Here is a 19,003-nt window from a genome sequence, read left to right on the forward strand (position 1 = left end):
TTACTATTTTAAGATAAGTAACCTAATCTTACATGGTCAAATGAGGTAAAGTCAATGTTTAACTTCTTAGATCCACAAAATAACAGAAATGGAAGATGCAACACAAGTGTGAACAATGAAATTCATAGAAGAACTCACCCTAAAAATTGTGCCCCTGCTGGCCCCATTTCTACAAGTCTACTTGCTAATCCTTCTCCTTCAACCATTGGTGGTGGGCTGGCCAGCTTATGCCTCTTTACCAAGCGGCAGGTGATGCGGGTTGGTGCTGTGCATTTGCGTGGTGGGATGATAATCCTCATTCCATGATGACGACTACCTCTCATTGAACCCCCACGTGCATCGACCATAAAACTAACCAGGAAACTGCAGGGAAAAGGAAATGAGTCATTAAAAACAGTCATAAAATAAGCAGGAAAAACCATCAGCAAAAAGTCAACTGCCACAATCTTAAAAGCTTATCAGAAAAGTCCTCCCAGTCCCAGATAAACTAAGAAGAACATAATTATTTTAACATTTATACTTACATGTTAACTATTGGTTAAGAAAAGCAGGAATTTCTAAAGCTCTAGCAATATTATAGTGAAATGATCAGGTGCTACTAAGTAATTTGGATTAGAGAGTACACAAGTAGTGTATTAGTAGCGTCTTATTAGAATTTAAGGTCAGTCCTCTGTTATTGTTATCTCTGCTGTCCATAAATAAGTAGCCCCACATGCAGAACGGAACCAGACAGTGTAGAAAACAGAGAATCAAAAGTGTGTATTGTTTTGGGGGTCTCAGTCTTCACAACCTCCTCAAATTCTCATCTGCAAACACTTCTGCTGGCTGACAGAGAGTGCTGGCACTGTGGGTGACAGTCGAACCTACAGTTGCTTCTGCTGATGGGGAACGAATAAGAATATCAGGAATGTAACTAGCTTTAGATTGCTGACACTCTTGAGAAAACCATGCCATTAGCCCTCTGTCAAGATGACATTCCTTAGCAAAAAGCTGCATTAGGGGAAAAAAACATTCTTTCCAATGCCAAATTTTCCAATTAATAATTAAAGAATAAGCAATTACATTTTTAAAGAGTACATGGTAGAATTTAAAATAGAATTATTTTTAATAGCAAGGAAATAATAATAATATTGAGAAGAATAACTGCTAATAATCATGGATTATTTCATCTGTGAAATGCTGAGAAGCAGCGTATGTGAAGCATAACTGTCCTTAACAAATCACAACAGTGATAGCAAATTGGAGCCTCCTTCCAGGGCTGGCAACATACTTCACCCTCTTTCAAAACTGCAGCAAATATTCCTTCCAGTTTAAGGGGATCAAAACCTACAGGTTACTTCAAGGCTAAGGGGTTACTGGGGTGCTCCTTTGGGGTTCCAAAATACCTTCCATTCTCTCTAGAACATAAACTACAGAGACATTCAGTTAACGGGCCAGCATCAACAGGGACAAGAGTTACAAATTCAGCCTTGGTGCCTGTCCATTTTTTTTGTTTGTTTGCTCCTGTATGATGCACAGACGCTCACATCGCTGGCACATCTGCTGAATAGCTTCAGTATTTTCAAGGCTGTTGCCAAAACTTCCAGATCTCACAGACTAAATCCTCACAAGACTAGAAGGTGAATCCATTCTATTTCCTGGCTCCCTACTGTAAACATAATGCAGGCTAAGAGTCAATAATCCAGGGGGCTCATGAAGATTCTTTAAAAAAACAAAAACAAAAACAACACAACCAAGTGCTTTTAAGTATGCATGAGAATTTATGCAAGAAAGTTTGATTTGCTTTTGAAACCAGCAGGATATCAAAAGTAACAGCTGACATGCAAGTGGCAAGGCCTGCAAAAGTCACATTTGAAAGTTCTACCAACGTGGGTGGGAAAAATTTGCACAAAAGCAGGAGCATAATCAAAACTTTGTATTGAGTGCTCTGTAGGAGGCAGGCACATAAGGAGGTCAGCTGTAAACATATGAAGCAAGAAAAAAGTTGTCCAACTGAATTATAGAAAAAAATTGCTAGGCAGCCCTTTTTCAAATTAAATTAAAATGCATCAATAGAGACAGGAAGATAAAGCACACCTCCCAGAAGATCCTAACTCTAATTTATCAGACTTTGTGCTGCACATACTTTAGAAGACTGAAGCATGGAGCAATATTTGTCTGGTCTAGCATTAGATAAGGAGGTGGGCGGCCCTGCATGCGACAGGGGGGTTGGAGCTTGTTGATCCTTGAGGTCGTTTCTATCCCAAGCCATTCTATGATTCTATGATTTGTCATATCTTACAGTAGTTTTCATACAAATAAACTGTGCCTACATTTCTCTCCTAGAGAAAACACTACGTATACCACTGAACAAATTCAAGCGCTGCCACTAGGTAGTCCAATTCCTAATAAAAGGAATTATGTTTCTGCAGAATGTCTGCTGAATGGTTATCCAAACACTTTCAATATTTTATCTATATCAAAAACAATATTAATGACTTCTTAAATTACAGTATAAGTTACAGTAATCTTAATATTTATAGATACAAGATGTTAGATGTCCTGCAAACCACTGACTAGAAACTTTTCAGTTTGCAGACAATGGGCTGTAAACAAGCAAAAACACCAGCTACAGAGAGCCTGGCCTCACTCCCCTTTGCTCACTAATTGCTACTAGCCAGTCATTGTTTTTTCACCCTGCAACTGCTCTTCATGGTGAGCACTGATGGGATGAGGCAGATGCCTCTGAACCTGTGGAAAAGTAGGCTACAGTTGGTCTTCAAAGCTGGCAAGGAGCCAGCTTGTGACTAGCAGTTAAGGGAGTTCAAGACAATCCATTATCATCTACGAAACAAAGTAAAATACTGAGAAGGGATTCACAGCCCTTGCTCACTGAAGGGAAAACACTGAGAGGAATCTGCTACAGTTGTACCGTGATAGCTTTTTAGAAATGCACTTGGCTTTGGTCTGCAGAAAGAGAGAACCAATTCTGTCGAGAGGGAAGCGCAGAGCGAGAGGCTGGAGCATCCCTTCAGGGTGGCCCTGGCAGCTGTGCTGAGGGGCACATCTGGCTGGAGTGCACAGCGAGGTGGGGCCTCCGGGGAGCTTGGCCTGATGGCTCAGTGCAAAGCAATGCTTTGGAGAGCTGCCTATCATCTACGTGATTACTGGCATGTTAAGTCAGCTCATAATTAATACAAAAGTTCTCCATCTCATGCAAAAACGCCAGAGCTTCCACTCAGATAAGACGCCCCTGCATCCATATAATTTAAAAGATGTAAGTATGTAACCATAGATTTTTAAAAATCTAGGCACCTAAATCAACTGACATGTTATACAAAAATCAATAGAAGTTAGATGTAGCTACAAAAATTGGACCCAGACTTCCCAGGTGTATTTATTTAGTTTGTGCGGGGATAGGTGGGCAGGGTTTGATGGCAGCCACTTACACTGCCCAGCGTGGGGCTCAGCAATGCTCACAGCAAGAGAAGATCAGCCCCTGGCACAAGTCCACTCCCCAGCAAAGGAACCAGCCCTCTTACAGCCAGCGATGGTGTCTACGCCACACTACAGCCTTCAGTGAAGATAAAACCCTTAGCAGATCAGTCTTGGTGTGTATTGATCTCATATAAAAGTAATTATTGTTGAGATTATAGTAATTCTCTGTTTAGTTCCCTGATTAGTATTTTATCATTTCAAACAATAACAGTAGTTCTAAACAATATTTCATGCACTTTCTATCACAAAGATTAGTAGTCGATGCTTACTAATGCTGTACTAATAATGGAAACTACAGTATGATCTCTAAACACAAATGCTAAATGCTGGTGAGCATTTCTACTTGAATATATGGAAGGGATGAGGATGTGGGCGAATGCACTACAAACGTCTACATACACTCTGACTGTGGGAAACGAGTTTGAAAAAAAAAAATGAGGATTCACAGAAAGCACAGAGTTATCACCTTGAATCATACTGGGGAAGTGGAGAGGAATAGCTGCAAAATAATTTAGAAAGCAAATGGGAAAAATTAATATAAGATAATTAGAGGCAAGCAACAGAAAATATCAATAATAAGCGCAAAGGAAAAGTATCAATCAGAAAAAAATAACAAAAGTAACATGTTTGAAGTTCAGCTTTAAAAATGATTTGGCTTTTGCTTCGCATATCACAAACCATGACATAAAATACACCACTCATGAAAAAAAAAAAACCTATCTGAAGGAAAGTGTTCATTTCACTGGTCAGCACAAACCTGTAACTTCTCTGAGAAACACAGAAGTTCATGGAATAGTGAAAAGCATGTGAGATTTACCCAGGTCAACAGAGAATTTATTTTAAAATAACTTCTTTGATTCCCAAAACAAGTTTCACTGTGTGATGTAAAGTCAGGTATTGTGCTTTTTTATAGTGGTTTATTTTCCGAAGTATAGCTTATAAAATGTGTATGGCAGAGTATCTGAAGGGAATATCAACCTTTGCCATTCATGACACTGCTTTCAAAAATAGATTCTCTCTGTAAAGAGGTTGGAATAATTAACTTGAATACAACACTTTGCAAGACTGGATCACGCATTTTTGAGTTTCTCAGTAAGGGAGAGAGTGACACATTCGTTTCTTTCTTTGGGCTCAGGAAATCAAGGAGTTTAAAAGGGCAGTAAAAAGAGAGCACAGCCACAATTTGACTGGGAGAAGGTCACAAGAAGTCTCACATCTGAGAGCTGGAGGTCACCATGGTGAAGTGGATCTACCCTTTCAGAGGCCACACAATTCACAGCATATTTACAATGTCCTATTTACAATGGACTCTGTTCAAAACATGCTGGCAAAACAGTCTACCTGCACCCAGAAAGAAAAACATTAAATACTGTCTTGGCTTAAAAAAAGGAAAAACCAGAAGAGTCAAAATTACTGCCAGCACTTCCTTCTCTCTTCCCCTTTCACTGATACATTGGTGGATATACACAATCTGCTCCCACAAACTCCCCTTCTGCCTGAGTTTAGAAATGGGAAGAAACATCGGTGCTCTCTTCTGGCAGCAGGTGCAAGGGAAAAGGAGCAAGCCGAAGCAGCAGGCTGCAGAGGGGTGGCCCCACTATGGCATGCTGCAGGCTCAGGAGAATGAGGAATGTGGAGGGCAGTGAGGTCAGGCTCCAGCCACAGGGTGACCCCGACCCCCAGGGCTGCTGGCAGCTGGGGAGCCAGCTGTCACATTTCTGCCTGAGGGCACAGAACAAGCAGGGACCAGGTGAGGGGACTAAGCAGGAAAGGAGTGGATTTTCAGAAAAGAGAACTCATGTTCTAATGCCTCTCAGAAATGCCAAGGTACTGGAAGATGCAAGATGAACATCTGCTGATTGCCCCTAGATAAAGATAATGGGGAAAACCAAACAGTATCATATTATTATCGGAGATCGTGATAGGAAACAAGCAACGAGTTTTTTTTACTAAGAAAGGAACTGAGTCACAGTATCATTTCAGGTCGACTTTATCCATAAAATGTGACAGGTCAGAAAAGCAATACCTGGTGACGGAGTGTTTTGGTTTCTCTCCCTTACCATCTCCTTTCTCCTCTTCAGCCCCACAGTCTTCTGCACAGCTGCAGGTCTGCAGGCCTTCCCCTTCAAACAGCAGCCTTAGCTGCAGGCATTGGTGGGGATTCTCAAGTAGTTAACGTAAAAGATCCCATGTCCACAGAATGTATGTTTTGGAGGGTTGGAAGCATTAATGAGTGCACTGAACAAAGTGGTCCCAGAGGACCAGCAGAAGGGAAACATCAGCTCTATTCTGTACCAGGAAGAAGAGGAGCTAGAAAATTTTAGGCCATCACTCTAACATTGATTACTGCAAATGTTCAGAAGTAAATTATCCAACAATCAATTTACTGGGACAATGACAACCAATGTATAGGGATAATACAGTGATTAGAACTCAACTACCATCAACAACTCTCAAAACAAGAAAAAGCCAAAATATTTGTTGCAAGAGTAACATACATCAAATTGAATCAACTACCTTCTTTTACCAGGCAACTTATCCAGTGGATGTATGGAAATTCTCTATTTGTACTTCAGTAAGCATATGAAGCATAGTATACGTAAGTGCATAAACACTTAAGAAACAGCCTCAAAAGAGCAATCTTTTATGTTTTCCTGTCAAACTGAAAGGAAAATTCAAGTGGGAATTTCACTGCACTGTCCTGGGCCAGGGCCAGGCACCAAGCTAAAGTCTTAATTCATGATTTGAGCACTGGACAGAAAGGTCTGAATAACACTTTGGAAAAGAGGAGCAGAATTAAAAGCTATCTTGCTAAAATGGGTTCTGATACCAGCAATCTAAAATACAATAAAGGTAAGTACAAATAGAAGAAACCAAACACATAAACACAAAACATAGTAAAAAATACCTAGATTGCAGAACTTCAGAAAGGAACTAAGAAATGCTTGCAGGTCAAACATGTCCACCAACAGAAGCTGCAATTACCAAAACACTAAGTGTCACTGTGAGATTCCTTAGGACTAGCTGTGCCATGTGTCAGACTGCAGAGATAGAAATCCTGTCCTAGTCAGTACAGATGATGTCTCCTCTTCGGGACCCTGGTGCCCAAACTGGCTTAGAAACAATCGAACATCAAAAAGGAGAGAGACAGGGGACAGCTGCAAGAATCCGGTGGTGTGTGGGAAGCACCACCTAAGCAAGACCTGAGATATTATAGTTTACAAAAGAGAAGAGACCCTATCTTCCACAACGTAAAACATTGTAAAGAGACTACTAAGATACTGTACTCCACGGCTATCAGCAATAAGACAAGAAATAGGCTTAACTGGCAACAAAGAGACTTTAAATTGAATATCAAGGAAAGAAATATTGTAACAACAGACAGTGAGAGAAAGAAACTAGAAGATGATAGATCTTAAGTGACGATGAAGAAATTGACCATAATTCAGGAATGGGTTGCTTACATTTTATCCTGCCATAAAAGAATGGGTGGCCTCCGAGCTCTCTAAGGTCCCTTGGTAACACATCCTTCCATACTAACAGACTTCAACTTTTCATTATGAAGCTACTGATATTTCAATTCTAGCACTGAACATACGCAGTGTTCTATTAAATCAAGACCTCAAACCCCACCATTGCATAGTTCTATTCAGCTCAAGCAGTGTTTGCACTTATTGTGGGCCTGTGGCTTTAGGTCTGTGGGACTTTCTGCTACCTTGGAACTGAAATTGTTTGGTTTATGCCAGAGACATTTTCATTTAAGAATGTAATTAGTCACAAAGTGGGGAAGTAAATTAAAAAGATATGACATTTTATGCCCTGATCTTGAAAATTATACGATCTTATATAATCAAGATTTATAGAGGACAATCTTATATGCAATATATATTCAGCTACATATTTATTTGTAAATTTTTATAATGTGCATTCCAAAATTATTCCTGTTGCATTTAATCAGGTTTGTGTGCTCCTGCCAAGAAGCACTGTCAGCACAGTGATGATTCTTGTGTAAATGACTGAAGTCAAACCATGTATTTTGGAGAACAGATAGGAGTATAAAGACATATATAAAAGATGAAATTAAAGCCCCTCATTCTTCCTGGAAGAAAGAACAAAAGGCATTAATGCTATGACTTCATGCTTCAAATAATTTAATATAATTCAAACAAAATCACCTTAAGACACTTAAAAGCATAAGCAACAGAAAAAGCAAAACATGACTATTAAAAGAGAAGCCTGTGGGATTACAACGTTTTTGGCATTCAGAAAATAAACGCAGAAGCAAAGTTTTGGTTTGATAAGCAACAATTTAGCCTGACTCCTGTTATTAAGCACCCACGTTGAAGCCAGTGTGAATTTTGCCACTGGCTTCAACTGGAGCAAGAACAGGCATGTCATCAGCCATCACAGAACACTATATTCTTCATCTAATACATTTCCACATTTAAACATAAAGGAAATCTGTTAAGTGACCTACCCAGAATGGATGGGACTTGAAACAAGGTTAACATTGTCCAAGGTGTCTGCAGCCCAACTGTAGTGTCTGAGAGAATCAGAATCAAACTCCCTCTGAAACGTCAGGTGCTTAAAAAACAAACAAAAAAAACAAACATAAGATGTAAAATACTTGTCTTAAATACAAGCTTATTAGTATAATTCCCTTACATTTAGATCTGTCCCCTTTCCATATAGCCGATATCCTAGGTGTTAAATTACTAGAAATTCCTGAATAGAAATATGGAACCCAGAGAGAAATTTATCCCATGTCTTCAAACTTCTTTTCAAAATTTCTTTTGCTAGCTCTCACCAGTTCCTTCAGTTACATGTACACCTCTCTTCAATCTGTATTTACACACACAAAGAAGACTGAAAAAATATTACAGTTTGTACTACAATCATATGCTATATAGACAGGCAGCATATTATTCCCACACAGAAAATGCCACTGCAAAGATCATTATTCAAGCAGAACTTCTATCCGTACAATCAACACGGGCACTATCCTGGCGTGCCACCATCCCTACTCATCTGTATAAAAATAGTTATAACCCTGTGTAGCGCTGGCACACCAGTGTTCTAATTAAACTGTCCCATCTGACTGACATCGAGGCTTAATTTGGTTCTGACTGCTGCCTGTAGACATGAGCATGCACACGCAGGCTTTGTATGTCCTGTAACAAGGTCTCACTCTGTAAATTTTCTGTATAGCAAAGCCATTTGTAGCAAATATATATATATTTGTTCCCCCCCACCCCCGTTCCTTTTTTCCCCTAGGAAATTAAATAAATCATGTCTGTAAGTACTGTTAGGTTATATTTCCAGGGCAATATGAAACCATTTATGGAACCACCATTAGAAGTTATGCCAATAAAACTAAGTCAAGATACCGTCATGCAACACACAAGCCATCCTCCGCCAAAATGGTGTTAAAAACATCAGGTTTTCCTCCAGGCAGGTTGTTTTCCGCTGACAGGTAACTAACTACAGGCTGATTTATCCACTTTCTTTCTCACATACTGTGAAGACTAAAACCTCGTGGGCTGTTTTCAAATTAAATTCTGTGACTATCGCTCAAACCTGAGCAAAACACAGCTTCCACAAGAAAAGCAAACAGACACTGATCTGTTGTTGGTCAGAACCTGCACTGTTCCCGTTACTCCAGGGAGACCTCATTGTGGCCTTCCAGTATTTGAAGGGAGCATACAAACAGGAGGGGGAATGACTGTTTATGTGGGTGGATAGTTACAAGACAAAGGGGAATGGTTTTAAACTAAGACAGGGGAGGTTTAGGTTAGATATTAGGAGGAAGTTTTTTCCATACAGAGGGTGGTGAGGCACTGGAACAGGTTGCCCAAGGAGGTTGTGGATGCCTCATCCCTGGAGGCATTCAAGGCCAGGCTGGATGTGGCTCTGGGCAGCCTGGTCTGGTGGCTGGCCACCCTGCACACAGCAGAGGGGTTGGAAATAGATGGTCATTGTGGTCCTTTGCAACCCAGGCCATTCTGTGATTCTATGATACTCCGGGGTTTCCAGAAAACTCTTTGGACATTTCTTGCAATTAAGGAATAAGCACCCCAGGCTTACTCCCACAGTTGTCAAGATTATAATTTACTGTCAATTAGTAGTAATATCTGCAGGGGACAGCTTCACTTTATCATCTGTCCGACACTGTAGCACGTTTTCGATGCCTCCTTCTTTTGCTACCTTAAGCTCTTTTATTAGGATCTTCTACTAGTCTTTGTGCTGTGAGGTACGCACTTGAGGACTGATGGTTCAAGCACAGACAACAGTAACAGGCAAACACACTGCTAAGTGTGGCACACATTGACCACAAAATATGCCAACAGACACAACAGATAAAATTAATGCTGTTTAAAAACAATGGTGATTAAGCAACGGCACTGAATTTAATTAGCACTACTTTGAAAAATGTGTTATAATTCAGTTTAATGAAGACAGTTTTATAACTCCTTCCAGTAGAATACACGGGACTCTTCCACATGCCTTTAAGAGCCTGTGGTTTAGAGAGAAAAACTGCCACAGTGGATTTCTGTTGTTCCAAGTGACTTAACTTTGTAAGAGCTCATACTGAGTACACGATTACTTTTTGACACCAGAGTGGGATCCAGATGTGGTATCAAAAGTTGTAAGTATTTAGATAAACAAACATAAATAAAAAATAGCACACCACATAGATTTTGTAAGATATGCATTAGAAAGGAGGAAAAAACAATCTAGTGTTTGTCATTCAGATGTCCATTGAGCTGTAACTGTCACTGCACTGACAGTCCAGGCATACAAAAGCATACAGAAAACACAGGATTACATTAGCTGTAACAGATGAAAAATGCCAAAGATTCATCAGCAGTGTAGGGCCATATGATTTTCAAAGAAATACCACCTCTCTATAACAATCTAATCTAGGTAGAGACGCTGCTATACCCACCTAAGTTGCCTTAAGTTTACTTGCATGTACACATAGGGCTCCTCGCTGTATTCCTACAGTGTCTGTATATGAGGTGAACTTCTTTGGTGCAATCCTTTCTGACAAAGTGCATTCGAACAAATCTTTGGGGCACGTTTACAGCCAGCAAAAGCAAAAAACTGCAGCCAACAATTTTGGCAGAGAAACAGACTAATAAAAGCTAATGGCTGGACAAAAGCATCTTACACACAGCACACATCTGCTGATCTCGTTCCGTTGACCTGCTGAGGTGTTGGATTTTCCAGGCAGCAAAGAAATCTTCCAGTGCAAGCTGCAGTATGTGTGAGCAGTCCAGAAGACAGTACATCATCTGTGATAGCAAACTGCAAGATTTGTCCCGGGTTTGGTCAGGGCAAAGCATTCCCTACCTGGACTGAGGGAGATTAAATATGCATTGGTAGGGGGCGTGTTGCTGTCAGATGCAATCGCATGTACTAAAATGCTGACACAGTTCTGTTGTCAAGGATCCTGCTGGTTGCATAACCGAACATCCAAGCTGTGTAATATCAGAGTTCAGCAAATGGAAGAATTTATGCTTCCTCCCAGATGAATTTATCCAGACAGAAGAGATTCAGCAAGTTGCTATGCAATGGACAGCCTGATTCATCCTGCCTGTGGCTGATGTAAATTATTCCATGGAGAATGTCGCTCAGATCTGGTCTGAGTTACTGTATCCATGGTAATGCACTAGGACACACAAATTTTTAACTTTGCTCTAGTCAGGTTATGAGGCACAGTACGGCCTGGACTCAGCTTTCCCTGTTGAAAAGAATCAGCAATAAAGAACCAAGTTCAAACAACGAAGATTGTCTTGACTTCTTTGGCAGTTCTTAGAAAATCCTCTCAAACACCCAACCCCTTATGATGGCAGCCAGTATCAGCAAAAAACAGTCTTAAGTCTTCCTCATGTTACTCTTTTTAGACTTCCAAGTCTCCCAGTCGTATGGTGAAGAAGCGGTCATGGGATCTTCTGATTCCACCTTAGCAGCAAGCTGACAGTTGTCCATCTTTAATATCCTTTTATTTCTGGTAATATTAATTCCCTTTATCCTGAGAGCTGCAGATATCTACATGCTTTACAACAGAAGAAAAGCCATTTATACAAATAGGTTATGGCTAGTTACTTCTTCTAAGCTATGCAATACCCCTGAATAAAGCGTTAACACGTATGAGCTTCCAGCTGGTCTTTTAAGATAAGGGTTTTGACCCACAATGAACTTTGTTTCTATGACTTTCATAGATGGAACATGATGACTCTTCTTCCTTTTCACTGTCAAAGCAGAGATTACTTGGAAACCCAGTAACGTGCAGAAGGAGGGATGGGAAGAACAAAGGCAGGAGTATTCTCCCTCTTCCAGATGCACTCTTCCCACTTCAGCCAAAGCATCATAAAGTCTATCCAACTTCCTTTCGTATGTTGGGCTGACAACTTTCTTGAAGAACAAGAAAATTCCCAAGGACAGACTTTTTTGTCAAAACTTCAAGGCTGGCAAAAGCCATACATTGCTCTCAGCTTAACAAGCAGAAAAAATCTTAACAGTGTCCTCTTTCTCAAGAAGATAATTGTTTTATTGTTGTTTGTTTTCAGGGGAAATAGTTTTACAAACCTCTTGAGACAACTTAGAACTAGGAGCGACATTGTTCTCACCACTACCTTCACCATTTCCTGCTCTCCTCCTGGATACAAGAAACTTGAAGTTTGTCTGAAGAATTAAGACTAACATAACATGCAAATTTAGACTGTTAAGACAGGCGCCCAGTCTGACTTCATTTTGTATGACAGATTTGGACCAGAGTTGAACTGCAATAATTGCACAACCACTGCTGGACAAAAACTAGAATTAAAAAAATATGAATATTACAAATGCAAAGAAAACAGCCTGATCTCTACTGCTCAGCATTAACACTTTTAAGTGAAGAGGCACCACTGCAAGAGATCCTCCAGAAAGCATGGAGGTCCATAACCATTTGTAGAGAATATGACATTTGCTCTAAGTTGAGCTGCTGTATGCAGTGTGGTGTTGCTTTAACCTCTCCACGCACAGAGAAGTCACTTTTCATTGTCAAGTTGTATTTTGTAACAAAAACAGGTTAACAATACACACTCTGAACAATGTTCTTTAGGAATTATTTAGCACAGTGTTTCTTGTAAGTCTTGTTATTTGATCAAATGCACCCTAGCTGCCATCAATACCATCAACTGATGGTAATCACAAAAACGACCAGAATCCTAAAACAAAATGTGTTCTCAGACTGGAGGGAAGGCTTCCCTCTCCTATGTTAAGTCCATCACATCAAGAAGATTTAATGAAGGCTTAGGAGAAGGAATTGTCAAAGGAATTTTAGGTTCTCAGGCCTGAAGTACTATTACTGAGCTGGCTGTTATAGATCAAGGTTATTGAAGGCTTATGGTACTTCACTTGGAAGTAACAATCTAATAATATACAAATGGTGTTGCTAATGCCTCCTATTGTATTATGTTGGCCGGTGACATCCATGGAAATAAGTAGGAGGCATTACTTTTGGAGTGACTTATATGCATTTACTCGCTAAAGAGAGAATAGAATTTAAACCATGGCCAGAATACTAACAAAACTGTGTGCAAAAGCTGTAGTAAAACTGGACAATTTACACTACACCGGAACTAATACAAGAAAGATTTAAAAAGCTGGAGTCTCACCCCATGGACCCTTTCCCCTGTGAAAGTATTCTATCTATAGACCTCTGTGTAGGAATATTTGCTGCTGCTGAATGGAACCCCTGCAAAATTGATAGCAGAAAATCTGTGTTACATTGCAATCCATCTAATGCTTTACTAGGACATAACAGTTCCACTCCACAGTTCTTTAACTCCTAATTAAAAACTTTTCTGTGAGTTTTTATCCAGCTTCCTAGCAGATCTCTGGCTTCTGTGATGAAGAAACTCATGAGTAACTCAACTGGATTTAAAAGTCTCAAGGAAGTCCACCAAAAGCTGAGGAGCTCACAAAGCAAAGCATATAGCACCCTATCACCTCCAGCATTAGCTTTTCAAAATACTTTCCCACGCTGTAATCAGGTCAAAAGATTCTGTGTTTCTTTTATTAGTCATTACATAAATGTTTGGAAGAGACACGAACTGGTTAGTGGATAATAGCTTAATCATTACAAGGCCAAATTTTTCCCAAGGGTGGAAAAACAAGGACAGTGGTTGAAGTCTTCTCCATACGGACAGAATTGGCAAGACCCAATTCCTGGTCTCTATGGTGCAGACAACGGTTGTTTAGTGTAAAATACATTGCTCGCAGCTTAACAAGGCACTGAAAATACATGTAAATTAATTTCACAGATACTCTCACCGATGCAAAATCAAAGCCACAATATGGCAAACCCATGATTTCTTTCTTGCAGCTCTTCTCCTTTTTCAACAGTCAAGAGTAGTCACAGTCACTGCAAGCACAGCTGAGGGCTGCAGATTATCATCCCCTACAAACACAGAGCACAAACACCTGGTGCCAGAAAGGCAGCACATACCTGATCCTTCGCTGGTACCAGCAGCTCTTCTATCATCATGCTGTCTCGGGCATAAGAACTTCTGTTCAGCGTGTAGGACCTATCCGAACTGAAGGAGCGGAGGCTGTTGTATTTACCATTTATCATAGAACGTGCAGATGACAATGAGATGAACAAAAAATAAAAAATAAATTAATACATGCAACTTCCAGGGATAGATGGAAAAATATACATACTATATGAAATAAATACAAGGGAAAAATGGAATAGTGAGTACTTAACTGTATTTAAATATTTACTTGCCTAAAGTATACATAAACAAAACCGAAACAGATGTTTACTGCTTTGGTAGCAATGTTATGGCTTAAGAATAAATCCAGGAAAGTGTATTTGAGTATTTAGGTGAATTTTGACAAATGCCTTCAAGCCCTAATCCTGCAACAAGACACATAAGGGCAGGTCCTAGTGGATCTGTGGGTAGTTTATAGTGCCTGCCCACATGGCTCAGATTGCTGAGTCAGGTTCAACTAAATGCAAGTTTTATGTGTGGTTTTCCCTCTTTGTGGCTGAACCACTTTGACTCTGTTGTAAACACCCTAGTTACTCACTTAGAAAAAAAAAAAAGAGAGAGAATTTTGAAATAAATTAAAAAATTATTTCTTAACGATTAAATACGGATTCCAATATTTGGGGGATTGTTTTGTGCACGTTAGGTTATTCAGAAATTAATAATGATTGCTCTGAATGCGTTGCAATTAAATCAACGCTGAAGTGTGTTACACTTAGCCCTGGAAGATACATTATGATATGTGCTAAAAACATGCTGCAGGCCTAGACATGCTCACTACGTGACAAAAAATAAAGTAGTATAAAACGTGAATTAATAAAAAGCAACATCCAACAACATGTTACACCTTTGAACTAGCAACACTGTTCAGACTCAAAACTCTACAACTCGTTTCATGCACTTGGTAGTTGTTAACAGAACTTTTCTAGTCCTTGGCACACATTTTTCCTTGTGCTGGAAGCAGAAACAGGATCTTTATTACATTCTCTAGGCATACATTAAGCAAACTCTCACATGATGAAGGGTATAATGAAATTAAGTTACATTTGTTAGAACAACAAACGGATATTCTCTAAGGTTGAGCAAACTCTTCCCACCCTCTACCCTCTGCCCCAAAAGAAAAGCATGTCATTTTCTAATGCTGAATAAAATGAAGATGAGCAATGGCAGCAGCAGAAGGATGTAACACGATGCCATGCCTTCTTACCTGACTTTTGGACTAAAGCAATTTACGGTGGAAAAGAAACAGGAGAAATAGAAAGCAAAGAATCAGACAGGAAAAGCAAGATGTTATGGCTGGATGGCTTATATATTTAATGTGCTTATTTCTTAATGTTACACTCAGAATCAGTAGGAAGGTAAACTCTCAGAAGACTTTTTACCGAACAAAAAAAACCACTATATTTGTCTCCTCTGAGCATAACATGTATGCAATGTAGAACATGAGTTACGCAGCAACAAATAATAATGGCACTGCTAAAATCAGAAGCATGGAAATATTAGGTTTCTCTCAAAGAAAACTCTCAGGTTTATCTAACAGATTTTGACTGTGAAATTCTGCTCTCCCATTTGCAGAGTGAGCATTTAGATCTCTGCATGAAGAGCAGCATAATGAGGAAGTGTCCTGTAAAGCAGAGCACCCAGCTCTGTACACTGGCCTCGCACTCTCCTCTATCCCTTACAAACTGACCACATCAGATAGTGCTGTCTGATGACCTTGTTCATGCCAGCTCATGTTTAAAAGCAGCACATCAGCTTTGCTAATTAACTGTACAAAGACCTCAGATTCTCCCTTCAGTTCTTGCTGATGAACTATTTAAAAGCATTTTGGCATTGTCTGTGAATGTATTATCACAAAAATTCATATTAACTTACCTAAAAATTGGAAGTGAAGCAAAACATGGCTGGGTATTACTAAAGAGCAAATTTGCAAGGTATGCTTGCATTTCTAATGCAACCATAACAAACAAGATTTGAGGAGCAGACATCTAGGCTTTACCTTATGGGAGTTGCCATTCACTGTTAGACAATGAACTCACTTTTTAAAACAGATCTTTAAACTACAGTAGAGGAAAAAGTCCTCAGGGCTCCAGCATATGAGGTTTAATTATTAGCTCCGGTACAATCCAACTGTGAGTAAACACACTGCAAATCCACAGCTATGGAAGTAATCTCTCTTCATACAGCTTTACTTGTTTTGAGCAATGCATAGTGCAGGCTTTAGCAAGATTCAAAGAAGAAACCTACAATGTTGATCTACAAACACGTGAGTTTGAATCAACAGTAGTCAGATGTTATGTTAACTCTACAACGTTTTATCCAGTTCAGGGAAACTTTGGCCTGCTTTACGCAACACATGATCTGTTTCTAGCCAAAAGAAACCTTACATCAAATTTAGGGTTCACCTCACCTTATCTTTCTTTAAATACTGGGACCAACTTTCTTTAATATTGACTATCTGTCTACTTATTCACTGGCACCCTTAAAGAAATAAAAGCACCAAAACAACAAAATGATTTAATTCAATTTTTCTGGCATTTACATTCTTTGGCTAAATCAGTCCATCAAGGAATACTCAAACATAAGCACCGGTTTGAGGGTCAGTAGTGAGAAGAACTCAAGTATTGGTGGTAGAGCTAGATCAGTTTCTAAACCAGTAGGAAACTCACAGTGATGAGAGGCCTTGAAGATGCTCAGAGAACAAGTAGATACCAGAAAAAATGAAGTTAGTTTTCTGTATAATTGCCATAAGAAGCCAACATGAATAAAGATTGTGAAATAAAACAGCAATGAACATATGCTTTAAAGGCACAGTATTACCATAACACGGAAATACACCCCATCTGCTTCGTTTCAAAATAGACTCTAGCTTTGAGTGAAAGAGAGTGCTTGGTTGGTAAGAACTTGTAACTGTGGTGACACACAAACACAAGAAACAGCAAATACAATACCTGGCAGAGCGGGCTCCCAGGCTAAAGCCCATGTAGCCTTCAGCAGGCAAAGAATCATCGCCCAACTCTTTTAGATCCTGGGGTCCGAGATATTTGTCCGTGTCACCTGTCATTGCATCTTCACCTGCCAGAAGAAAAGCCAAGCTGAAATCAGCAGCTGCTTGTCTCATAAATGTTTGTGCGCTTACTAATTTATAACACTCTCCTGTGCTTGCCAGCAAGTAAGCAATCCAATCAAGCCCACTTTCCCTAAGGCTCCTTCTGTGCAGACTGTCAATTATCTGCCCTCTGAATGGGCCTGAGAAAATAATTTTACTGGGGGCAAATAATAGAGGCAAATCTGCACGTTGACATAAAATCAATGAAGTTATACAAAGGATGACTTTTGCCCAATTGCTTCAGCAAGCTAAAGGGATCCTCTGTACTTTGAACCATCCCAATCACTTTTGCTTTCCTTACCAAAAGGCTGAGCTGACAAAGTTAGGTCTCTGACGCTAAGTAACCAGCTGTGAAGCGCTGCCCGCTTCCCATCAGTACCGAACTGTGCAGGAATGTGAACGGATGCTGAGCAACTGAAGAGGCCTACCCTTCGCCCTTGGTATTTCTCAATAACTTTTCCAAGTTTGAATGCAAGAGGGAACTTCTATTTTTTCAACGAAGCATTCCCCAGGCCCTGGCTCACGTTGCCCAGGTGAGAGGAGCACTGTACCCAGCCTCTGCCTGACACAGCAAGACGTTCGTCCGTGGGAGCAACACAAAGCCTTAACTCAGCAGGGCCTCCCAGCACGCCAGCATCAGGCAGCCCACGTTCACACAAGCACCGCCGCCAGCCGAGCTCAAACCGCCGGACACCGGGGTACGGGGCATCGGCTGAGAAGCAGATTCGTGCTTGAGAAAAACAGAGGTAAGGAAAGTTAAGTCTTGGGGGAGGGGGCGGATGCCGCAAAGGGTTAATGGAGCAGCTCCCTCTCCCTGGAAGCATTTGCATACCATTACATCATGCAAAAACTACATTCTTGCACTGACACAGCAAGTCCAAAATATGCCTTCTGCGGTGGAAAGAGGTTTTCCCCGTTCCCTTTACAACAAGGAGCAGAGCGCTTCCTGCAGCTCGTTATTTGCCTACGCTTGCACTCTCCCTTTGTTGTGAATGCATCTCAGGGTGTACAACTGCCCAACAGAGAACTTTCACAGCCAGTCTGCAAAACTCGGGCTCCGTGAGCCCAGTCCCCAGTCCCATTCACGGTGCTACGCGACTTTCCATTCACTTCGCTCAGGAAACCACCGCGAGCGCTGCTTCAAACCAACAATCGGGTCTAAAAATACCCCTTCAGCCACTGCTCCGCGAACGGCAAACAAACACACCAACTTCCCCCTCCAACCCGACAGCAACGCTTATTTTAAGCAAGAGTTTGTAAGCTAAAGTAGTCAGCGCGTACCACAAAACATTAGGAAAAACAAAAACATAAACATGAACGATACAGATTAAGTTAAACTTTAAAAGGTCTTACTGTTTTGGAAAGCCATTTCCACAGCCTGGTCTATAAGGTTTTTCCCTGGTGTTTCCAAGAATTCCTATTAGTCCTATTAGTCCTTAAGCAGTGATTTAGAGTTAATCTCCAAACCAGCACCAGCAAACTAATCCCTGGGGGTCATATTCGCTTTCCACACAACAACCGAGATCTTCTTAACATCCTGATCTCTTCGTATGTATTTTACGACATGTGCATCTTTGTCCTCTCGATTCGAATCAAACTTCTTTTCAAATATGAAACAAAACGAAAAGTAATGACTACAGTTTAAAAAAAAAAAAATCCCTTTTTAATCACTCTGCAGACATCCCTTTAAAGCTTCTGCTGATTGGATTACAGCCTCCCTTGGCAAGCCCCTTGACTGGTGACATAAATGCAGGCACTCGAGCTATTTGTATGTAAATCGGGGTGCTGCGAGGGTGTAGTTTTGCTGTAATTCGATACCGGGGCCGAGCGGGAGCGCGGGGCGGTAGGGAAAGGCGCAGCGCTCCGCCCGCCC

General features: G+C 40.5%; 1 protein-coding gene across 3 annotated transcripts; it reads right to left on the bottom strand.

Annotated features, from left to right (window-relative positions):
- LOC104911918 (ankyrin-3-like) lies at positions 1-18,816 on the bottom strand. Of its 3 annotated transcripts, XM_010714241.3 has the most exons (6): positions 18,484-18,816; positions 16,973-17,096; positions 13,976-14,078; positions 7,955-8,061; positions 3,944-3,976; positions 1-363 (listed from the first exon to the last, which is right to left on the bottom strand). In XM_010714241.3, the coding sequence occupies exons 1-6, from the start codon at positions 18,497-18,499 to the stop codon at positions 135-137; spliced, it is 612 nt and encodes a 203-aa protein (XP_010712543.1). In that variant the 5' UTR covers positions 18,500-18,816; the 3' UTR covers positions 1-134. The 3 variants fall into 3 exon arrangements, with proteins under 3 accessions (XP_010712543.1, XP_010712545.1, XP_019473035.1); XM_010714243.3 differs by lacking the exon at positions 3,944-3,976; XM_019617490.2 differs by lacking the exons at positions 16,973-17,096; positions 18,484-18,816 and adding an exon at positions 15,897-16,049.
- Positions 18,817-19,003: the final 187 nt, after the last annotated feature.

The sequence above is a fragment of the Meleagris gallopavo genome, chromosome 8, assembly GCF_000146605.3.
Source record: "Meleagris gallopavo isolate NT-WF06-2002-E0010 breed Aviagen turkey brand Nicholas breeding stock chromosome 8, Turkey_5.1, whole genome shotgun sequence".
NCBI classification, from domain to species: Eukaryota; Metazoa; Chordata; class Aves; order Galliformes; family Phasianidae; genus Meleagris; species Meleagris gallopavo.

Bases quoted from the DNA above. Each gene is read 5' to 3' on its own strand.
- LOC104911918 (XM_010714241.3), bottom strand. The intron at 8,062-13,975 runs GTATGTGCTGCC...TTGTTTTTTAAG, and splicing joins TGGTACCAGCGAAGGATCAG to CACCTGACGTTTCAGAGGGA. The intron at 3,977-7,954 runs GTAGGTCACTTA...ATTATTTTGCAG, and splicing joins TCAAGTCCCATCCATTCTGG to CTATTCCTCTCCACTTCCCC.